Below are 19,410 nucleotides of genomic sequence, written 5' to 3' on the forward strand. Positions count from 1 at the left end.
TCCACAGGAATGTCAGATGGACTCATTCAGAGGGATGTTGGTTTGGGGAAATGGGACTGTAGTTCAGTGGTGGGGCATCGGCTTCACATACAGAAACTCCCAGGTTCAATCCCTGGCAGCACCTCCAGGTAAGCGGAGAGGGACTCCTTTCTGAAACTTTGGAGTGCTGCTGTAGTCAGTGTAGACAATACTGGGCTAGATGGATCAAGGCTCTGACTCCAGTATAAGGGAGCTTCCCATGTTCCTCCTGAACCGGTCTTTCAAGGGACAAGGCCATAGCTCAGTGGTAGAGCATCTGCTTTGCCTGCAGAAGGCCCCAGGTTCAGTCTCGGCATCTACAGGTCTGGTTGGGAGAGACTCCTGCCTGCAGCCTTGGAGAAGCCCCAGCCAGTCAGTGTAGACCAGTGTTTCTCAACCACCGGTCCATGGACCGGTGCTGGTCTGCAAGGTGTTGAGTGCCAGTCCGTGAGGTATCACTAATAAAAATCACCCCTCCAAAAAAAACCAATTTCGGGCCAGCAGGGGCTCTCCAGAGTTCATTTCCAGGCAGTCCTCATTGCTGAATAACCTTCATTCGGTGTTGGGGGCAAGGGGGCGGGGTGACCCCCTTACTAACTGCTCGTCCGAGAAACCGCACATGAATAATGTACCGGTCCATGACTCCAAAAGCGTTGAGAAACACTGGCGTAGACCATAATGAGCTAGATGGACCCACTGCTCTGACTTGGCATGAGGCCACTTCCTATGCTTCTAACTGGATTCCACTGATTTCAAAGGTGCTTCGCCTGGATTCACTCTCAAGGTGTAAACAACAATCAGCTGCAGGCAACTTCCTATGTTCCTAGGAAAGCTCTATGAATGGGCACTGGTGACTCCTATTCTCGCATCTGTACAAATGGAAGAGACTACCACTTCCCGGCTACTGTGTAAAAGATACTTTTTTTATTATACATGGAAGTAAAAGTCCCCCCTCCCCCCACACCCAACCTCCTGGTGTTTTTTTTTTTTAAAGGTTTATAAATTACAATTCCTCGACAAGTATAAACAAATCTTCTTCAAGACCAAAGGGGGGTAGGGGGGAGGGAGGGAGGGAGAGAAAATAAGAAGAAAACCAAAGCGTCTTGAGTTCTAATTTCATCGTGAATAAAGTGGCCACGATGCTCCTCCTTCACTCATTGCATACAGGAAGCGCTGCAGGGCCTCCTACCCTCCCGCTGAGTTTGGGATCCGCAGGAAAGGGGAGGCAACCCCTTCGCGGCTGCAGGTTCCGTGTGCTTGACAGGAGCCCCCGGGGCACACGCTGGCTTGTGGCTTGGAGACGGTGCGCTAGCAACGAGGCAATTACATGGCTTGGATCTCCGAAGAGACACTGTCCAAAGGCTGCCAGTGGCACTCTATCAAGGCATCGTAGAGTTCTTCGCTCTGCTCCATAAACTGTTTGTTGGCTTCACTCACGTCCATCTGGGGCACTGGATCTGAAAGAGAAAAGAAGCCTACAGGAGTGAGTCCTGGGTGAAAACAATGCGCATTTCACTTCCCCAGATCTAGAGATTCTCTGTGTATTCCAGGGATTTTCACTATCTTTTCAAGCGGGGACCACTTTATTATTTGTTTATTTATTTATTACATTTTGATACTGCCCTATCCATCCAAAGGATCTTTGGCAAAAAACCTTCAGTGTGAGAGCCATTTCCCATTGTGCTGGCCTCTGCACAGTACTGCACTTTTCTTAGTGCTGGGACGGCCAGAGACGGAGCCATCTCTCAAGAGTTCTGTTGGGAAAGCCCTGGGAAGGGATACACTCGGTCATGCCTCCCAGGATGGTGCAGGGGCTCAAGAGGGTTCGGTTTCACTTACAGGAGCGCCCCCACCCAGCACTGAGCAAGGTGCAGCACTGCTTTGTACCTTACAAGAACTTGGTTCTCTGAGTGCATTTTCCAGAGGTAGTAGAGGCGACTGTAAACATAATGCTTGGAATTTGGAGCATTACCTGCAGAGCACCGTTCTCCACTTGAGGAGAAGAACCTACAGCGAAATGGAGGTGACCACTGTGGATGTATGGACTCATTTGGTTCGTATTATATCATTCTCCACACTATGGACTTTACGAACTCTCCAATGCCACATATTTAGTTTCATTGATATGTTTCCCAATCATTAATGTTTTGTCCTGTCTTATATTATAAAGATTTTCAATTATAGAACTACACTGGATCAAGTTATTGCTAGCTTTTGACGGCGAAATTCCGGGAATTCTGGGTTTGTTTAATGAGCAGAGGCCATCACCGCCCATCAGGTCCAAGCTTTTATTGATCACAACATGCCGGATGTCTCTCTTCCAAGAGCACACCCTCATGTTTTTGGCAAGAGTCTTTTCTACTGTTTACAGGCTATAGGATTGAGTACAGAGCCTATCAGAGGCCAAAGTTCCGTGGTATACACCAATCATACTAGTACAAGCAGAATAAAGCTTAGCCATTGGTAGACAAGGTGAACAAGGCAGAAACCAGCAGTAATGCACCAATCAGCTTTAGCTGTGCTTATGCCTAGTCAGGGAGGGCAAGCTATGGTCAACAGGTGTTTACTGAGGTGGGGCAGAGTATTGTTTCTAAGAAAAGGGGTCCTTTAACAGCAGGGTGCAGAAACTTGTGACCTATGTAGAGAACACAACTATGTGAAAGGGAATAGTGGAATTTCCCTTCATTACTTTTCATTACATGTTTGTTGGGGATCTTATTGTTTCTTGTTGGTTTCATCTCCACATAGTGACAGAGGGACTGTGCAGACTATTAAAACTTTGGTTGACACTTCACACAGGCCCACTAAACAGTTACTTAGGCCTGATGGGGTCCAGCACACTGGTATATTCCATTTGGAGCATTGTTAGTGACCCAACTCCAAAAGGAGTCAACTCAAAGCCAGCTGGAAAAGTGTTATGGAGAAGTTCTTAAGGGCAGTGTAGAGGGGAAAACATATGCAAAGCGGCATTCCCCAAAGATTTTTAAATGAATGAGCCTTCAGTGCTCAACATTTTGGCCCAGCCAACCACCTGCTCCTTTAATTGCATTCACATTAACAGCTCCAAAATGGCAGCAGCAACCATCTTTCAAGATCTGCACCCCTGGAGATGGAAGATCGGCGAGAGCATTGCAAGACTTCCAGTGTGTTCTCGTGCCTTTATTACCCTGACAATCAGGCCTGCAGCAGACAAGTTGGCAATGGTGTTTTAAAAGCTTTTAAAACACACAAGAACTCCTATAAGCAGCAAAGTAGCCAAATTTTCAGATGGCACTAAACAATTATTTATTTTATTTTATTTTATACCACCCTTCCAAAAACGGCACAGGACGGTTTTCACAGAGAAATAATAAATAAATAAGATAAGATGGAACTCTGTCCCCAAAGGGCTCACAATCTAAAAGAAACATAAGACAGACATCAGCAACAGTCACTGGAGGTCCTGTGCTGGGGGTGGATAGGACCAGTTACTCTCCCCCTGCTAAATAAAGAGAATCACCATGTTAAAAGGTGCCTCTTTGCCAAGTTAGCAGGGTGAAATCTCTAAATAGTCAGAGGAATGGAAGTGAAAATGGGCAGGAATGTCCTCCAAAGATTACTCCATGGAGAGAGCAAAACAATTTGTCCAGTGGTACCCTAATCTTGACCCTAACCTTTTCCCTCTGTGCAAAAATGACTTCCATTTTATCTGAATGGTCTTGGGGCAGCGATAATGGAGGAGAGATCACACACAGGTAAGTGCAACAATGAGATCACCTACATTGCATTTCTAGGGGCATAGACGTTGCCAAAAATCACAAGGTGCATTTGTCCCGAGATGGTACTGATGGCCAAAATTTGTGGGCCCGACTTATGGACTATATGGGGAAACTCAGGAACGATGTGCCCTGAGCTGCCTGGGATTTAAATCCAGACTATTGCTGTATTATGTTACCCACTAGAAAGCTGAATGGCAAGAATGGGGAGAGCTCCAAGTCAGGAGAAACTGAATATTAATGAGACTGATATACACAGGTGTTTCCTCTAAATGATGCTTCTAAATACCAGTTGCAGGGGAGCAACAGCAGGAGAGAAGGCATGCCCGCCCGTCTTGCCAGTAGGCTTCTCAAAGGCATCTGGTGGGCCGCTATGGGAAACAGGATGCTGGATTAGATAGGCCTTGGGCCTGATCCAGCAAGACTGTTCTTATCTTCTCTTACTTGTGAGCCCGGTTATCAGACAATACAGGCCACTGTCCCCATTCAGGCTGCAAAAACAGGATTCCACAGGCAGCTCCACTGCACTGAGCGTACAAAAGCCCTATTCTGTTGAAGGTGGAGAGAGATCCAGCAGTCGGGTAACATATCTACGGTTTCAAAGCTTACTTCATAGGGATCTCCAGGGTCTTCAAGCTTTTGCATTGGGCACCATTCTAGGGCTTCTTGGGACTGGGATTAAAGGCCAGCAAATTGCTATTTCCAATACAGAATTAAAATAAGCAAACTTACCTTCTAGCGCGTCTTCACCAACCTCTTCGTAGTTCTGCAAAAGTGAAAATTGCAAATTGTGAGTGATTGGGTGGTACTTAGCATACCTATTGCAAGAGAGAGGTCTTATTGTCTTGTAGATTTGGCCATCATCCAATGCATTGCAGGACTTTTATGTCAGTATATGCCCCCCAGGAAATATCCACAGGTCAGTGTTCTTCATTGTAACGCCCGGGGGGCCATCGGTGGCCCCCATCAACCCGAAGTGTGGCTTCCTGATTGCTGAAGCGGAATACTCTGCACGGTCCCCCAGCACCATGCAGAGGTGACCCTTCCCATCATGCAGTGTTTTATCCAGCCAGGGAAGGGGGGCTCATTTAAGGGAAAGTGAGGCCCTTTGAGCCTCTGCACCATCTTAGAAGGTGTGCTGGGGAATGTAGCCCTTCCCTGCGCTTTCCTCCTGGAGTTTTTAAGAGAGATCTCTCGTAAAGGGCTCTCCCAGCATGAGAAAAACACAGAGCTGTGCAGAGGTCAGCACAGTGGGAAATGGCTTTCACACTCAAGGCGTTTTTTGTGCAAGGGGCCCATGCTTGAAAAATAGTGAAGATCACCATCACAGGTCATTTTCAGGTTATTTATTTATATTTTTATACCAACCTTTATCCTAAGATCCCAGGACGGTCAATGACAAGATAAAAACTCAATAATAAAATGTCAAAGAACTAGAACATAAAGGTTATATGCATCCCGACAGCCTGCACGTCTGCACAGGTTTTTCTTCTCATTTCTTTCCAGCCACGCTTTTGATTTATGAACTTACAAGCAAGTACAGCAGAACCAAACGTGACTAAATTCAAGAAGATGCTTGAGCTACTAGCACAAAGAAATCAGCATGTAGCTACAGCAAATATTACTTTGCTTTTGCATAATTCTAAGAATTCAGGTAAATAGGAGCTCCCATTTGGAACAGTCTTAACAACAATGTAAAGATGAGCAATTTGTGAGTTTGCTTTGTCCTTACCTGCATGGTGCTTTGTGTGTAGCCGTACTGTGGATAGCTGTAGCTATAACTGCCTGTGTTCTGGTCATATCCCCATTGGGCATAGTAGTTCTGATATTGTTGGTAGTACTGGTTATAGTTATAGTTGTACATCTGATTGTACTCTACTGTCTTAAGTCGGTTCCTTGGGGAAGAAGGGGCAAAAAAGAGGAGTCACAAATACTCCAGAAGATTTACAAACAAACAAACCAAGACAGAAGAGCAAGACAGTTTAATCTTCAGGCAAATCTTATGCGATGGGCTCATTTCAATGCCATTCAAGCTTCTGAGTCTATCGGTACTACCTTTTGGACTGGTTCACACAAATCTTCGAATTTAGCCTTAATGTAGGTTACCAACAGCGTGGTTGTGTGCAGAGGTACTCTTACCCCCAGAACTTGGGGCCCCAGCCTGTGGCCTCCAAGGTCCGGGGGGAACTCCTGCCGCCACCCCACACTGGCTGCCACTGCGAGGCTGAACTGCCATTTTTTCCAACAATTCTAGCCACCGGGTGTGTGTGTGTGAGCCAAGCAGGTCTCCCCGGCCTCCCCCCATGGTGGCAGTGGCAGGTAAAGTGGGAGCAACCACTGAGCCTGACCATCTGGCCCAGTGGCCCCTGAGAACTGCAAGGTGCTCCAGCGTACCTGCACAGTTCTAATAGAGTGTTGTGACATTCTATTCCAAATGCGCAGGTGCGCTGGAGTGCCTTGCAGTTCTCAGGGGCTACTGGGCCGGATGGTCAGGCCCAGTGGCCACTCCCGCTACCACGGGGGAGGCCTGCTTGGCTTACCCACCACCCTCTGGCGGCTAGAATTATTGAAAGAATTGGTAGTTCAGCCTCACTGGGGTGGGGTGGGGGGCTCACGGCAGGTGCGGTCTGAACGCCAAAATTACCTAGGTGCACCACCTAAAGTGTGAACCCACACCAAGGTGATTTATGGCCCAAGATGAATCTGAGACTCCCACTTTGACGTGGGTTCAGACAAGCATGCTAATGTTGGTAACTCACATTAAACCTAGATTTGAATGATTGTATGAACCAGGCTTCAATTTAAGGGTCATTTTACCCAGAGTTAAATGGCTCTCTTTACCCAGAGTTTATCCTTTCCAGCTTTTCCCGATACCTTGCTTCCACACAGTCACTTCTCCTTCCTCCTACCTAGTTGTTTGCTCCCACACAACCAAAAATTGGAAGCACGCACAGCTCCCAAACATGTCCTACCCCACTTTTGGTTGTGTGAATGACTTCACTGTATATTTTGCCCTGCGTCTTCCCACCACCCTACCAGATTCTTTCTCATTTCTTGCCAACATAGTCTCTCTCTCTCTCTCCATTCTTTCCTCTAGCTTCTTTTCCTTATGCCTTGTCATCTCTATGTATTCTTCCCTCACATTTTTAATTCTATGCTCTGTCCCCTTATTTCAACCTCTCCCTGCCTGCCAACATAGCTCCCACTGTCCCTATGCCATTCATGAGGGTCTTCCCAGACATCCCAGACCAGATGGGAACTCCATATCCCCCCACCGCAAGAAGCTGGACTACTTGCAAACATTCTGTTAAGAATTTCTGAACATTCTGAACATTTCTGAGTGTTCCATGACATTGCAACGGCTTAGCCAATGGCTTGCGAAAGTGAATGTGAGGAGCTTATAAACAACATGGCTTATTGACAGGTGGTATTTAGCTTTGAATTATTCTTTTCCAACCAATGAACTAAGCAGCATGCAGTCTAAACTGGTCATGACTAAACACTACTGAACTCAATGAGTCATGACTAACTTAAGCCCCATTAATTTCAACGGAACATAGACACAACTAACTGAGTCTGGCTGCTGCCCACTCCCCCCCCCCCCCGCAAATGGCCTCCTGTGGAAGTAAAGAGCAAATGACAGACTGTGTCACAGGCTACTTTATCTGAGTTCTGAAGGGACTATAGGAAGGTTTGGCAAATCCTAAGCCAGAAAACATCATCTGCTTCAGGGCAGTGAAAGGTCATTCAGTAATGTCCCTGTTAAGGTTACCAGCTCTCTGATGTTTTTTTTCCATATACTTTTAACATTAGTTTTATCGGCAGACATTTCCAGATGAAAATCCTTATTTCCATGTTATGAGAAGCAGCACCTGTGGATTTCTGCAGATTAAACTGCTTTTGCAAATCAAGACACAGAGGGGAGACTAGGCTAGCTTTTTTTTCTGGCCAGCTGACTACCTCAACCTATGGTGTAGCAGTGGTATAAACAAACCTATGGTATGTTTATTTATGTATTCACATTGATATCCTACTCTTCCTGCAAAGAGATCAGAGTGGTGTACATGGTTATGTTTATCCTCATCACAACCCTATGAGGTAGGTTAAGCTGAAAGACAAATGACTGGCCCAGAGTCACCCAGTGAGTTTCATGGCTGAATGGGGATTTGAACTCGGGTCTCTGCAATTCTAGACCAACACTCTACCCCAGGGCTGCTCAACTTCAACCCTCCTGCAGATGTTGGCCTACAATTCCCATAATCCCTGGCTATTGGCCACTGTGGCTAGGGATTATGGGAGTTGTAGTTCAAAAACAGCTGGGGCGCCAAAGTTGAGCAGGCTTGCTCTAACCATTACACCATGCTACACAACCTCCTCCGTTGTCAAACAGAATTAAAGGGAGTTCTGCTTGCAAGAACACAAGTTAAAGGAGGGTGGAGGGACCAATACAGAAGCAAAAGAAAAAAGAAAAAAAGAGTGATTTGGCTCAATGTGATTCTGAAGATTCCTTTTCAGGGACTTGGTCAACAATAATGTGGAAAGGTGTCTAAAACCATACTGTGCAATGCTGCTGCTGCTACTTTTCATGTTACTGTTGCCAAGTTGCGAAAGTGCCCTTGAAAAAGGACTCTTTTGAAGCACTGGGCCAAATAAATCTGTGAATCATCTGAGGAGTTCCTTTTTTTGTTTCGGCTTGCTAGAATAGCCAGAAGACATTTACGGCTTTAAATAATTTTTAATATATTGTTTCCCAGGGTTCAAAGCAGTTTTATATACAACGACGAGAAGGGAAAACACACCTAATAATTAAATGTTTATTCATATTAGCATTAGGTAGTAGCCAAGCGTTAACGTACTACCAGACTTACGCTTTTGGTATGGCAACACTCAAGCGTATCGGTTTAGAACCGAGACCGACGGCCCCTTGGCATTCGACCAAGGCTCTTTTCTGTTCCAATTCATCTGAGAATTTCACAAAACCATAGCCTCTGTCAAAACACAACATACAGTAAGAAACAAAGAGGAAACGAGCAAGGGAAGGAAAAGATGAACAAATCCCCTTCCAAGGCTCAAGAGAAGTACAGTGTTTCCATTCCAATTATCTTCCTACCTATATGAGACTCCTCTTATCCCTGATCTGTAAAACCATCACTAAAAAATCAGCTGAAAGTTAAAGAGTCACGATCTGGAAAGCATCCAGCTACCTGGCTGAGTCCTGGCCCTGGGCTCATGCTCTGACTGAAGGCTCCCTCAGTTTTCATTTTTTTAAACCCAGTTTGGTAGCAAAGACAGCTCCTAGCTCCACACTGAGGAAAGCAATACTTGGGAGTTTAATATATAATATAGCCTATTACAGAATAACCTATTATAGAATAACTCTGTTCATGATTTGAAAATGTAGAAAAGTGCCTATGCGGGTAATACTAATAAGGCAACTGAGATGAGAAATTAGACCTGTTTACTAATCACCAGTAAGCATTTTTATATATAGCTTCTTATACCTCAGATGTTTTTAATCTTTTTACAATCAACTGGAAAAAGTTTTTTATTCACCATAGCTACTGATGGGAAGTTCCAGCAACAAAAACTGGAGGTGGGGAGAGAAAGCCAGCTCCCTTAAAATTCTGATTTAAAACTACTGGGATTTGGAAAGCAAGGAGGTAAAAGCCTGTTGAGTTTAGCAAGCAGCCAATTTAAGGCTTGAGAGCAGCCTTCAGGTAGATTTGCGTATGCTGTGTCCGCTGTTACAATAACCTTGTAGTTGCATATGCTAGAACTGCCCTACACCAAGCAGAATCTCTCTCTCTCTCTCTGTTTCTCTCTCTCTCTCTCTCAGATTTAATCTAACCAAATGTTTTGACTACTTTGTGGTGCAGAATTAATGCAACCACACTTATAGCTTTGATTACTCTTAGGCCTTTCAAAGGAGTACAACAATATTATGCGGGGGAAATGCATCAGCATAATAGAGCAACAGAGTTATGACACCATGGTTTACCCAAGAGATAGAACAAATATTGTCAGACAAATGCTTTAGGTAAGTACACAGGCATATCTTTCTTCTGTCACCCTTACTCCAGATTAATGCCAGAACATTTCATAGAAAATACCTTTTTCTAGAGATGCTATAGAGCCAGCAGAGTTTATTTTATTTTTACATTTCTATCCTGCTCATCCTCTAAGGAGTCCAGAGTGGTGTACATGGCTATGTTTATCCTCACAACAACCCTGTGAGGTAGGTTAGGCTGAGAGAGAAGTGACTGGCCCAGGGTCATGCAACAAGTTTCATGGCTGAAAAGGGATTTGACCTTGGGTCTCCCTGGTCCTAGATCAACACCACTACACCGGCTCCCAAGAGTTAGATCATTCTGGCTTTCATTTCTCTTTGCCAACTCATGGAAGCAAGAAACAAGACTCCCTGCCTTGCAATTTACACAGTACCAAATTCAGAAGGATGAAGTTAGAAGCTTACTTGGAAACGCCTGTCTGGTCCACAACGACTTTGCCACCCCGACATGACGGATACACTTTCACAAAGAATTCATATATCATCCCATCATCTACATCAGGGGAAAGGTCTCCAACAAACAGCGAATATTCTGGGCTATGGGGGCAAAATCAGGAATATGTTTTTGAGAACCGTGCTCGTACAGAAAGTCAGTTAGCAACAGAACTGAGCTATCCACTCAGTTACCATGCATTCGTTATTTGTTACAAGCCTTTACTTGCATTAATGAATCATAACTTGGTGAAACCAGAGGGATAGCTATAGCTGCAGAACTAAAACAATAGTTCTATAATGCATGCAGATATTGCTGCAGGCATATCGTAGGGCATTCCCTTTTCTAAGTGGTTTTTCAAAATGGTTCTTGTATCTACAGGTTTTTTGTTTTGTTTTTCAAATCTGCAGCTGAAGAAACCAGGACATTTCTTCAGCCAATCAAAAGTGTTTTCAATCAATTATTCTAGCCAATTAATTATTGTATTCCTAATTCTTTGGGCCTCAGTCATCTGCAGAGGCTCAAACTAAATCGAGTGCCACCCACTGAAGATGTCAAACATTAATATAAAGCCGGTTCAACACTTGGCATTCCATGTGGCGAGCAGGGATGTGCACGAACCGGCAGATGGTTGGTTCGGCAGCGGTGTGAGGTGTTTACCTTTAAGCAGGAGGGAGGATGCTCTCCCCCACCGCTGGATTGTCGAACCGGACCGGAGATCCGGGAAAGGGCCTTCGAACCGGTTCGTGCACTTCCCTAGTGGCAAGCATGTTGAAAGATATTGCATCCAAGGTGTTACAAGGTACTGTGGAAGATGTAGCCACATGCAAGAATGACTTGGCAATGCCCAAATTCTCACACATGTCAACCAGGGATTTTTGACTTCTTCTTCTTTGGACATCGTCTCCCTGCCCCACCCCAAAACACCATTATCCCAAGTCATATTTTAATGCCCCCCACCCTGTTGAAGAAGTGGGTTTGCCATGTGGAGGGGTGGGGTTGGAGCTCCTGCTCAAGGGACACACAGGCCCACATGAGCAGGTTCTACGGTTTCTTGGATTCCAGTCTGTTTGCCTTACTCCGAGTGCCCCCATCAATGAGGCGAGGAAAGAGGCAACTAGGGAGAAGGCTTTTTTGATGGTGACACCCCATCTATGGAATAGCCTCCCCAGAGAGGCAAGGCTGGCACCACCACTATGCTCTTTTAGCCGCCATGCAAAGACCTTGTTCACGCAGGCTTTTTAAAAAGCCTTTTTAGTCATATTTGTTGGAACCTTTTTGTTTTGTTTGTTTTAATGCTTTTAAAAATTGTATATTTCACTGTTCTGTGAGTCACCCAGAACACAAGTTTATGGGACAGCCACATAATATTTATTAATTATTACTACTATATTACTACTACTACGATGATGTATTTATCCGAACAGAAGATGACTCTGAATTTAAGGCAACTCCCTTAAAGTACAGGTGAAATACAGGTTATACCCCATTTACCCCAAAGACTATGAACTTAAGGCGGCCACCCAATTATGTGTGAGCACTATAAATTCCACCCAGGCCTGTCATCAGTGACTGCGGCAAACTGAGGCATGAGCTTGCTCAATTACACGTTTGTCAACCACCAAGAAGCAACCATCAAAGTGAAGGATTGCTGAGTCTGCAATACAAACCGCTCACTCTTGTTACAACACCTTGGGAACTTACCGTCCTCCCAGGGTTACTTGTGCAACATTGGATGGTGTCACCTTCAGGTGGCCACCTGAATATTCCTAACAGTATTTGGCTTACCTGTTATCCGGCTGCTTTCCATACGTTGCGTAGTTTAATTTAAATCGCTTTGTCTGGAACAGAAAAGCGGAAACCAGATTACAGGTACACTCCCAGCATGTCTCAACAACCATATAAGGAAAAGGCATATCTGAGAGAATTTCTACTCAGCATGGTGAATGGAGTCAATCAGCTGTGGCACCCTGGAATCTTGGCAAGAGTGGTACAGATGTGCACACCCAACTGGTCATGGAACACGATGGGGAGGAGATCTAATTTTGCAGGAGTCAGCACAAACTCTTCCCTTTGCCAAAGCAAGGTCTACCCAGTCTCCCTGGATGGGAGACTACATGTGAGCGCTGTCCGCTGTAAGACATCCCCCTTAGGGGATGGGTCCGCAGCCAAGTGGTAATGAAACGGCTTTGCATGCAAAAGGTTGCAGGTTCAGTCTGGCTTCTCCAGGTAGTGGTGGGGAAAACTCCTTCCTGAAACCATGGAGAACCACTGCCAGTCATGGTCTACACGAGGGGTTCCCAACCTGTGGTGCTCCAGATGTTGCCTAACTACAACTCCCATCACCCCCAAGCCACAATTTCCTATGTTCTTAATGCAGTGGCTTCCTGATTTTAAATGTGATGCAGCTGCAAGCTCCTTCCTTTGGATAAATGTTCTGGTTAGTTGAGTTTTGCCAGAGATCCACTGTCAGGATCCCTTTTATTCTATTTACCCCAGGCCTGCTCAACTTAGGCTCCCCAGTTGTTTTTGGACAACTCCCATAATCCCCAACCACAGTGGCCAATAGCCAGGGATTATGTTGTAGGCCAATATCTGCGTGAGAGCCAAAGTTGAGCAGCCCCGATTTACCCCATCCTACTTCTATGAAGCACAATCCTATGCATGCTTACTCAGAAGCAAGCCTTACCAATTTGGTTTACTCAATTAATTATGCAGATTACTTACAGGTGTGGCACCCGGAAGAGGTTTCCCATTGATTTTATGTAAACACTTTTCTGCAGTGGCTAGATCAGCAAACTCTACAAAGCAGTAGCCTGCCGGAATCCTGGAAAAGAAGCATATTGTGAGATTTGCATTTCTGCAGAGCGAGAATGCATCAAGGCAGGAATTTGACAATTCTTCTCCCAAATGAACCTGCCCAGCATTTTCCTAATTTCAACAGAAGTATTCTCTGGGGTTCCCTTCAGAGGGGAGGCAGGTGGTGCTGGGCCTTTCCAGTTAGTACCCTGCTTAGGGAATGCACTCCTCAGACAAGTTGGAGAGGTATCTATGCTAAGCTCATGAAGGCACCAAGTTAATTTATTCACTCAAGGCAGGGGTTCTCAACCTGTGGTCCTTGAGATGTTGCTGAACTACAACTCCCAACATCCACAGCTGCAATAAACTGCAACTGGGGATGATAGAAGTTGAGTTCAAAGAGCATCTCCCCACCCCTTATGTTGTGCAGGCCTACCATGATGCACTTCAAAGGTAGCGCACACCACCACCAAGGTATTTTTGGCTTCATGCACTTATTCAACAACATTTGGCCATGAAAAAACAGACAACATCCCGCCAGTATCCCAACCCTAGTTTCACAAATGATGTGTTTATCCAATCCATATCCACATTTTAAACAAAGATACCTCCCCAAAGCATACACACAAGGGTGGTGGTGGTGGGTGGGTGAGTGAGGATAAATTACAAAGAAAGCAATACCCTGTCAATCTGTTCCGAATTATTTTTACACTCAGGACTAGCTCTCCCATTGTTGCGAAGGCTCTTGAAATGAAGTTCTCATCCATGTACGGCTCCAGCTAAAGAGGACAAAGTTAAAGGAGAGAGATCAAAATGTAATGTAGCAGTACAGGAAAAGAGTGCCATTAAAACAGTTGTGAGAGTCTTCTTCATAAGCCCTGTATTACATTATAGACTGTAAGCCTCTTGTAGACAAGGATCTCTCCTGGCACTTTAAAACAGGCCTCAGCAAATTTGCTTTGGATCTAGGAGCCACCTCAAAAATTTGGGAGCCAGACAATGGACACTTGACAAAATTACCAGGCTTAGGACTGACACTGTGGAGGGAAATGGACTTTGTTGGAATTATTCAACTTCCCTTAATCCCTTTTACAATTAACGTAGAATAAAGATTTTATGAAATAACTCTACCTCCAAATATCCTAGTCTAGTCACTACCGTTAAGTTTCTAGGCACTATGGCTCCCTGGTGCTTGGGGTTTGTCAAACTCTGGTTTAGAAGGTACCATGGACACTGATGGCGCTATATGGAACGACAACTTGCATACAACGAAAACCAGTTACACAGTTTACGTACGCAAGAGCCCCATTCACACTAGGAGTGTGCATGGACCGTCTGGTGCAGTTTGGTCCCAATTTGAACCGAACCACAGGCATGTGAACCAGTTCAGTTGAACCGACTGGCTGGTCAGTCAGTTCAATGAACTAGTTTGAACTGGTTCAAAGTGGTTTGCGGTGGTCCAGCTCATGATAAAACTGGTTCTTCACATCCCCAATTCACACATTATGTTCAACACTTGTACAATCTGTGTGTGCAGGCACAGATCTGTACACAGACACAGTTATTCATACATTATGTTGACTGCAGCAGTACACTTCCTATCTGTAACCATGCATTTGAGGGGTCTGTACCCAAGCTCACTTTTAAAATGAGTGCAGGAACAGTCATTCACACAAAAACGTGTGTGCACAGACATCTAAACGCAGGTAGAACATAATGTCTGAAGAGGGCTAAGGATTATTGCCAATGTGTTCTGAAATTAGATAAGAATTGTATACTGAAGAGAACTATAGAAATAATATATATTTTAAAATTAATGTTTTTTTACACTGAGGAAGAACTGCTTTCGCTGCAAGCACACTCAACTCTGCCTCTCCAATCTCTACCTCCATTCTCCTCAGCTGTGTCTGCTCTTCATAGAGTAGTCTTCCAACTAAATAAGATACTGTCCGACCCCGCCCGCACGAAACCAGCTCCCCAACTGACCTTATTATTATATTTTATTATGCAAACAACAGTACCTTTAGTAAAAGTCCATTATTGCCAGTGCATGACAAACACAATTAATACACATATACTCACTCGCTATGACTTTAAGAATGGCATTTTTTAAGACATACCAGAAATTGGGGTAGATCTCACTAACTCTACCAAGACCACACACTGCCCTCTCAACCCCTTACTCATACATACATATATACAAGCAGGCCTGCTGGATCAGACCAAAAGGTCATCTAATCCAGCATCTTGTTTCCCAGAGGGGCATGAAAGCAATAGCACTCCTCTGCTGTTGTCTCTCAGTGGCTTTTCAGAGATACAATGCCTCCGAAACTGATAAATGGAAAGTGTGCCATGGAGTTGGCTTTGACTCCTGGCAACCACAGAGCCCTGTGGTGGTCTCTGGTAGAATACAGGAGGGGTTGACCATTGCCTCATCCCGCGCAGTGTGAGATGATGCCTTTCAGCATCTTCCTATATCGCTGCTGCCCAATATAGGAGTTTCCCATACCAGAAGGGATTTGAACTGGCAACCTCTGGCTTGCTAGTCAAGACATTTCCCCACTGCTAAAATGACATCATAGTTGCCATGAATGTGTCTAATCCCCTTTAAAAACTACCCAAGCCAGCCACCATCACCCTATCCTGCAAAGTGAATTCCATAAACTAATTCCTCCTTTTCTGCAAACCTTGCCCTGGCAGTCTGTGAGAACAGACAGGCCCATGGCATCTTCAGCTCTCCACAAAATACGAAGGCCTGAATCAGCCAGCCCCAAACCCAACCTCCACCTCCCTTTTTATTATGTTATTATTACATGCTGTGTATAGTGGTTAGAACGGCGGACTAGATCTGGGTTCAAGTCACCACTCAGTCAAGCTCACTGGATGACTTTGGGCCAGTTATGATCCCTCAGCCCAGCCTGCTTCACAAGCTCCAGATCTGTTGTTTTTGCTGCAACAGACTGAGGGTCTTGTGGTGCCTTAAAGATGAACAACTTTATTTTACCATAAGCTTCCATGGACTTAAGGCCACTTCATCTGATGAAGCATGGAGATGAAGTGGGCTCTAGTTCACCAAAGCATAACAGGCAGAAAGAAGGGTGTCTTTGTCTTCAAGGTACCACAAGGCTCTTTGTTGTTGCTGCTGCTACCCTCACCTGGTTGTTCTGAGGACACAATGGCTGTACCCTCATTGAGCTCTGTAGAGACAGGGCAGGAGAAAAAACAAAATTGCAAAAGAAAAGAAAAATCAGCTGATGATCCCGCAAACTGCATAAAGCACCACATTTTAAACCGATTATTCTCTTCCATGTTTTATTTTGAGGATGCTTTTAATTGATGTTTTATTATATTGTTTGTCCTCTGCTAACTGAGCAAAGAGGCACCTTTTCTAAAGTGGAGACTCTCTTAAGCAGAGAGAGAGAGAGCAGCTGGCCCTATCCATCCCCAGCACAATACCTCCAGTGACGGTTGCTGGTGTCTATCTTATGTTTCCTTTTTAGATCATGAGCCCTTTGGAGACAGGGAGCCATTTTATTTATTATATCTATGTAAACCACTTTAGTAACTTTTTGTTGAAAAGCAGCATATAAATATGTCATATTCTTGTTTTTAATTTACTGTTCACCACCCTGGGATCTTAGAACAAAGAACAGTATAAAAATATAAATAATAAACAAGTGCAGGGGGAAAGGAACTGTCCCTACTCAGTCCAGCATCCACTCCTTGCTGGGAGCTGGAGACTTTCTGTAAGATTTTGCTAACCCTTTTGAGATAGGGAACAATGTTCATTCCTTTTCCTGTGTCGGAGCCCTTATGGGACAGGGAGCCACATTTATTTATTATTCTATGTAAACCACTTGAAAACTTTTGTTGAGAAAGAGTATGTACACATCCAAAGAAGTATTAGCTAATAGTTCTATAGTTGTCATTTCTATAGTAGCGGGTGCTATTTCTCCAACTTTTGTTGAGAAGCAGTATATAAGTATTCTGTATTAGCTGTTGTTTGTGCAGGCGGCACCATCAATGGCCATGGCAGCTTACTGAAATTGCTTAGGCAAAAGCAGACAGGTCCCTGCCCTCAAGGAGCTTACAGTGTAAGAGAGGCGAGAGAAGGAGGCGAGACTTGGACTGTGCCATTAAGACACTCGGGGGGTGGGTGGGCAGAGGTGCCGTGCCGTCTCTTTTCTCTCCCCCCACCCCGGTCTTGGAAGCCTCCGCCAAACTTCCGACCCCTCAGCCCACCCCAGCTGCCCGCTCCCCTGCTCACTCACGTCCCCCATCCACAGGCTGGCGGCCATGCTGCTCCGGCCGTCGCGGGGGCCTGGGCCGGTGGGGGGGCGACGGGGAGGCCTCCCCGCTCAGCCCCACCACCGCCACCGTCTCCTCCTCCTTACGCTGTTTCCTAGCACGGCGCGGCCCGCTCTCTCGCCGCCCCGCTCGGGGCCTCCGGGGACAGGCGCTTCCCCGCCACCTCCTGCTAGAGCGGCTGGACAGGTGTAAGAGGGTGGCCTCGGCTACAAGCTGGCGTCGGCGGCCTCCGCAGCGACTCCTGCCGGCCGGGAGGAGCAGCCGCAGCCCGCCTCGGTCCCCGGCGCCGAGCTCCCTGCAAACTAGAGCAGAAGTTTGGCTTGTGTTGCCGGGGGTGGGGTCTGAAGTGTTATTAACCTTAACATTATAATAATTCTTTATCCCTCGGGGGAAAGAAAAGCAAGCACATGGCCTGAAATTCTTCTTCCTCGAATTATTGTTGTATATTTCTTATCCTATGTTTTTGTGAACCGCCTGGGGCCTTTGGAGTCAGGCGGTATATTAAATAAATGATATTATTATTAGTGTTGCTAAGCATGTGCAGGGTATGGGTGGGGCGGGGGCGGTGTAGCCATAATTGAGCGGGTGGGTTCAAGGAACCTGGGGCCCCCCAGCTAGGGTTGCCAACGTTTCATTGCCAGAATGAGGGACACGAGGGGGTGGGGTGGGGGGGTGGGGTGGGAGGTGTATGCAGTGGCAATCAAGAGCCTGAGTATCATTGACGTATCTGTAATTGAATTATATATGCTACTGAATAAATGAGGGGCAAATGCTGACCCTCTAAGGACCAACATGTCATCCCTGAAATGAGAAACATCCTGCGCAATGAGGGACAATTGGCAACCCTACCCCCAGGTCCACCCCTCCTAGTTTCTTCACTATCTCCCTCACTCCGAGGGTATGGGGGTGATGATGATGATAATTAATAGCAACCATTTCAAGCTGCTGTAAGATATTCCCCAAAGGGGATGGGGCCATAGCTCAGTGGTACAGCTACCTGGTTCATCTCCAGATTGGGTTTGGACTCCTGCCTGAAACTTTGGAAAAGCCCCAGCCAGTCAGTGTAGACAATAATGAGCTAGATGGACCCCTGCTCTGGGTATAAGGCAGCTTCCCGTGTTCCTGTGTTTGATGTTTAAGACTGCAAAGGAGTTCTAAACGCAGCTCTGAAGTACAAGGTAGAAGGTAGCTTCCTGTGTTCCTATGGGATTGCCAGGAGTCAGTGCTTTGGTTACAGAGGGTGGGGCGGGCCTCCCTTTTTGCAGTGTCCCCATACCTTTTGTTTTTAGGAGACATGATTTGGCTAATACTGTGGGGAATCGAGGTGAGGCTTATGGATTTTATTATGGACTCCTTTCCCTTTCCCTCCATAATTCATAAGAACAACATAGGAAGCTGCCATATACTGAGTCAGACTATAGGTCCATCTCACTCAGTATTGTCTACACAGACTGGCAGTGGCTTCTCCAAGGTTGCAGGCAGGAATCTCTCTCAGCCCTATCTTGGAGATGCCAGGGAAGGAACTTGGAGCCTAGATGCTCTTCCCAGAGCAGCTCCATCCCCTAAGGGGAATATCTTACAGAGCTCACACTTCTAGTCTCCATTTTGTATGCAACCAGGGCAGATCCTGCTTAGCTTAAGGGGACAAGTCATGCTTGCTGCCACAAGACCGGCTCTCTTCCCGACAAGACCAGCTCTCCCTGTACTTGTATGGTTCCATGAAAAGGAAGAGAGGGTTATATTACGATAATCCTGCTAGCAAGACCCAGTGCCCAGTCCTATGGCCAGGGGCGTCATTATTTATTTTATTTATTTAAAATATGTATATTTTAATATACATTCCTTCCAGTACACTACTGCTTGGGGTGACTCACAACAATAAATACAATATAAAATAAAAGTAATAAAATTAACCAAATTAAGTTAACAAGTTAAAAGTCAGGCTAAAACCACAATCAGAATTAAGTTTCATATTAAAAGCCACTTTAAAAGCAACAAATTGAGAATTATAAAAACTAAAGAACGTACCA

The 19,410-nt window shown here is 45.4% G+C and overlaps 1 protein-coding gene across 3 annotated transcripts; it reads right to left on the bottom strand.

Moving 5' to 3' along the window:
• Positions 1-920: 920 nt before the first annotated feature.
• TRNAU1AP (tRNA selenocysteine 1 associated protein 1) lies at positions 921-17,616 on the bottom strand. 3 transcript variants are annotated; one of them, XM_053268900.1, is made up of 9 exons: positions 17,467-17,616; positions 13,754-13,851; positions 13,001-13,100; positions 12,062-12,114; positions 10,246-10,377; positions 8,642-8,761; positions 5,506-5,668; positions 4,506-4,539; positions 921-1,493 (listed from the first exon to the last, which is right to left on the bottom strand). In XM_053268900.1, exons 2-9 carry the CDS (start codon positions 13,837-13,839, stop codon positions 1,342-1,344), a joined length of 840 nt encoding a protein of 279 aa, XP_053124875.1. In that variant the 5' UTR covers positions 13,840-13,851; positions 17,467-17,616; the 3' UTR covers positions 921-1,341. The 3 variants fall into 3 exon arrangements, with proteins under 3 accessions (XP_053124875.1, XP_053124873.1, XP_053124874.1); XM_053268898.1 differs by having other exon boundaries at positions 17,344-17,583; XM_053268899.1 differs by having other exon boundaries at positions 921-1,475; positions 17,344-17,580.
• Between the last annotated feature and the right edge of the window lie 1,794 nt (positions 17,617-19,410).

Source organism: Hemicordylus capensis, chromosome 7, assembly GCF_027244095.1.
Source record: "Hemicordylus capensis ecotype Gifberg chromosome 7, rHemCap1.1.pri, whole genome shotgun sequence".
Classification (NCBI taxonomy): domain Eukaryota; kingdom Metazoa; phylum Chordata; class Lepidosauria; order Squamata; family Cordylidae; genus Hemicordylus; species Hemicordylus capensis.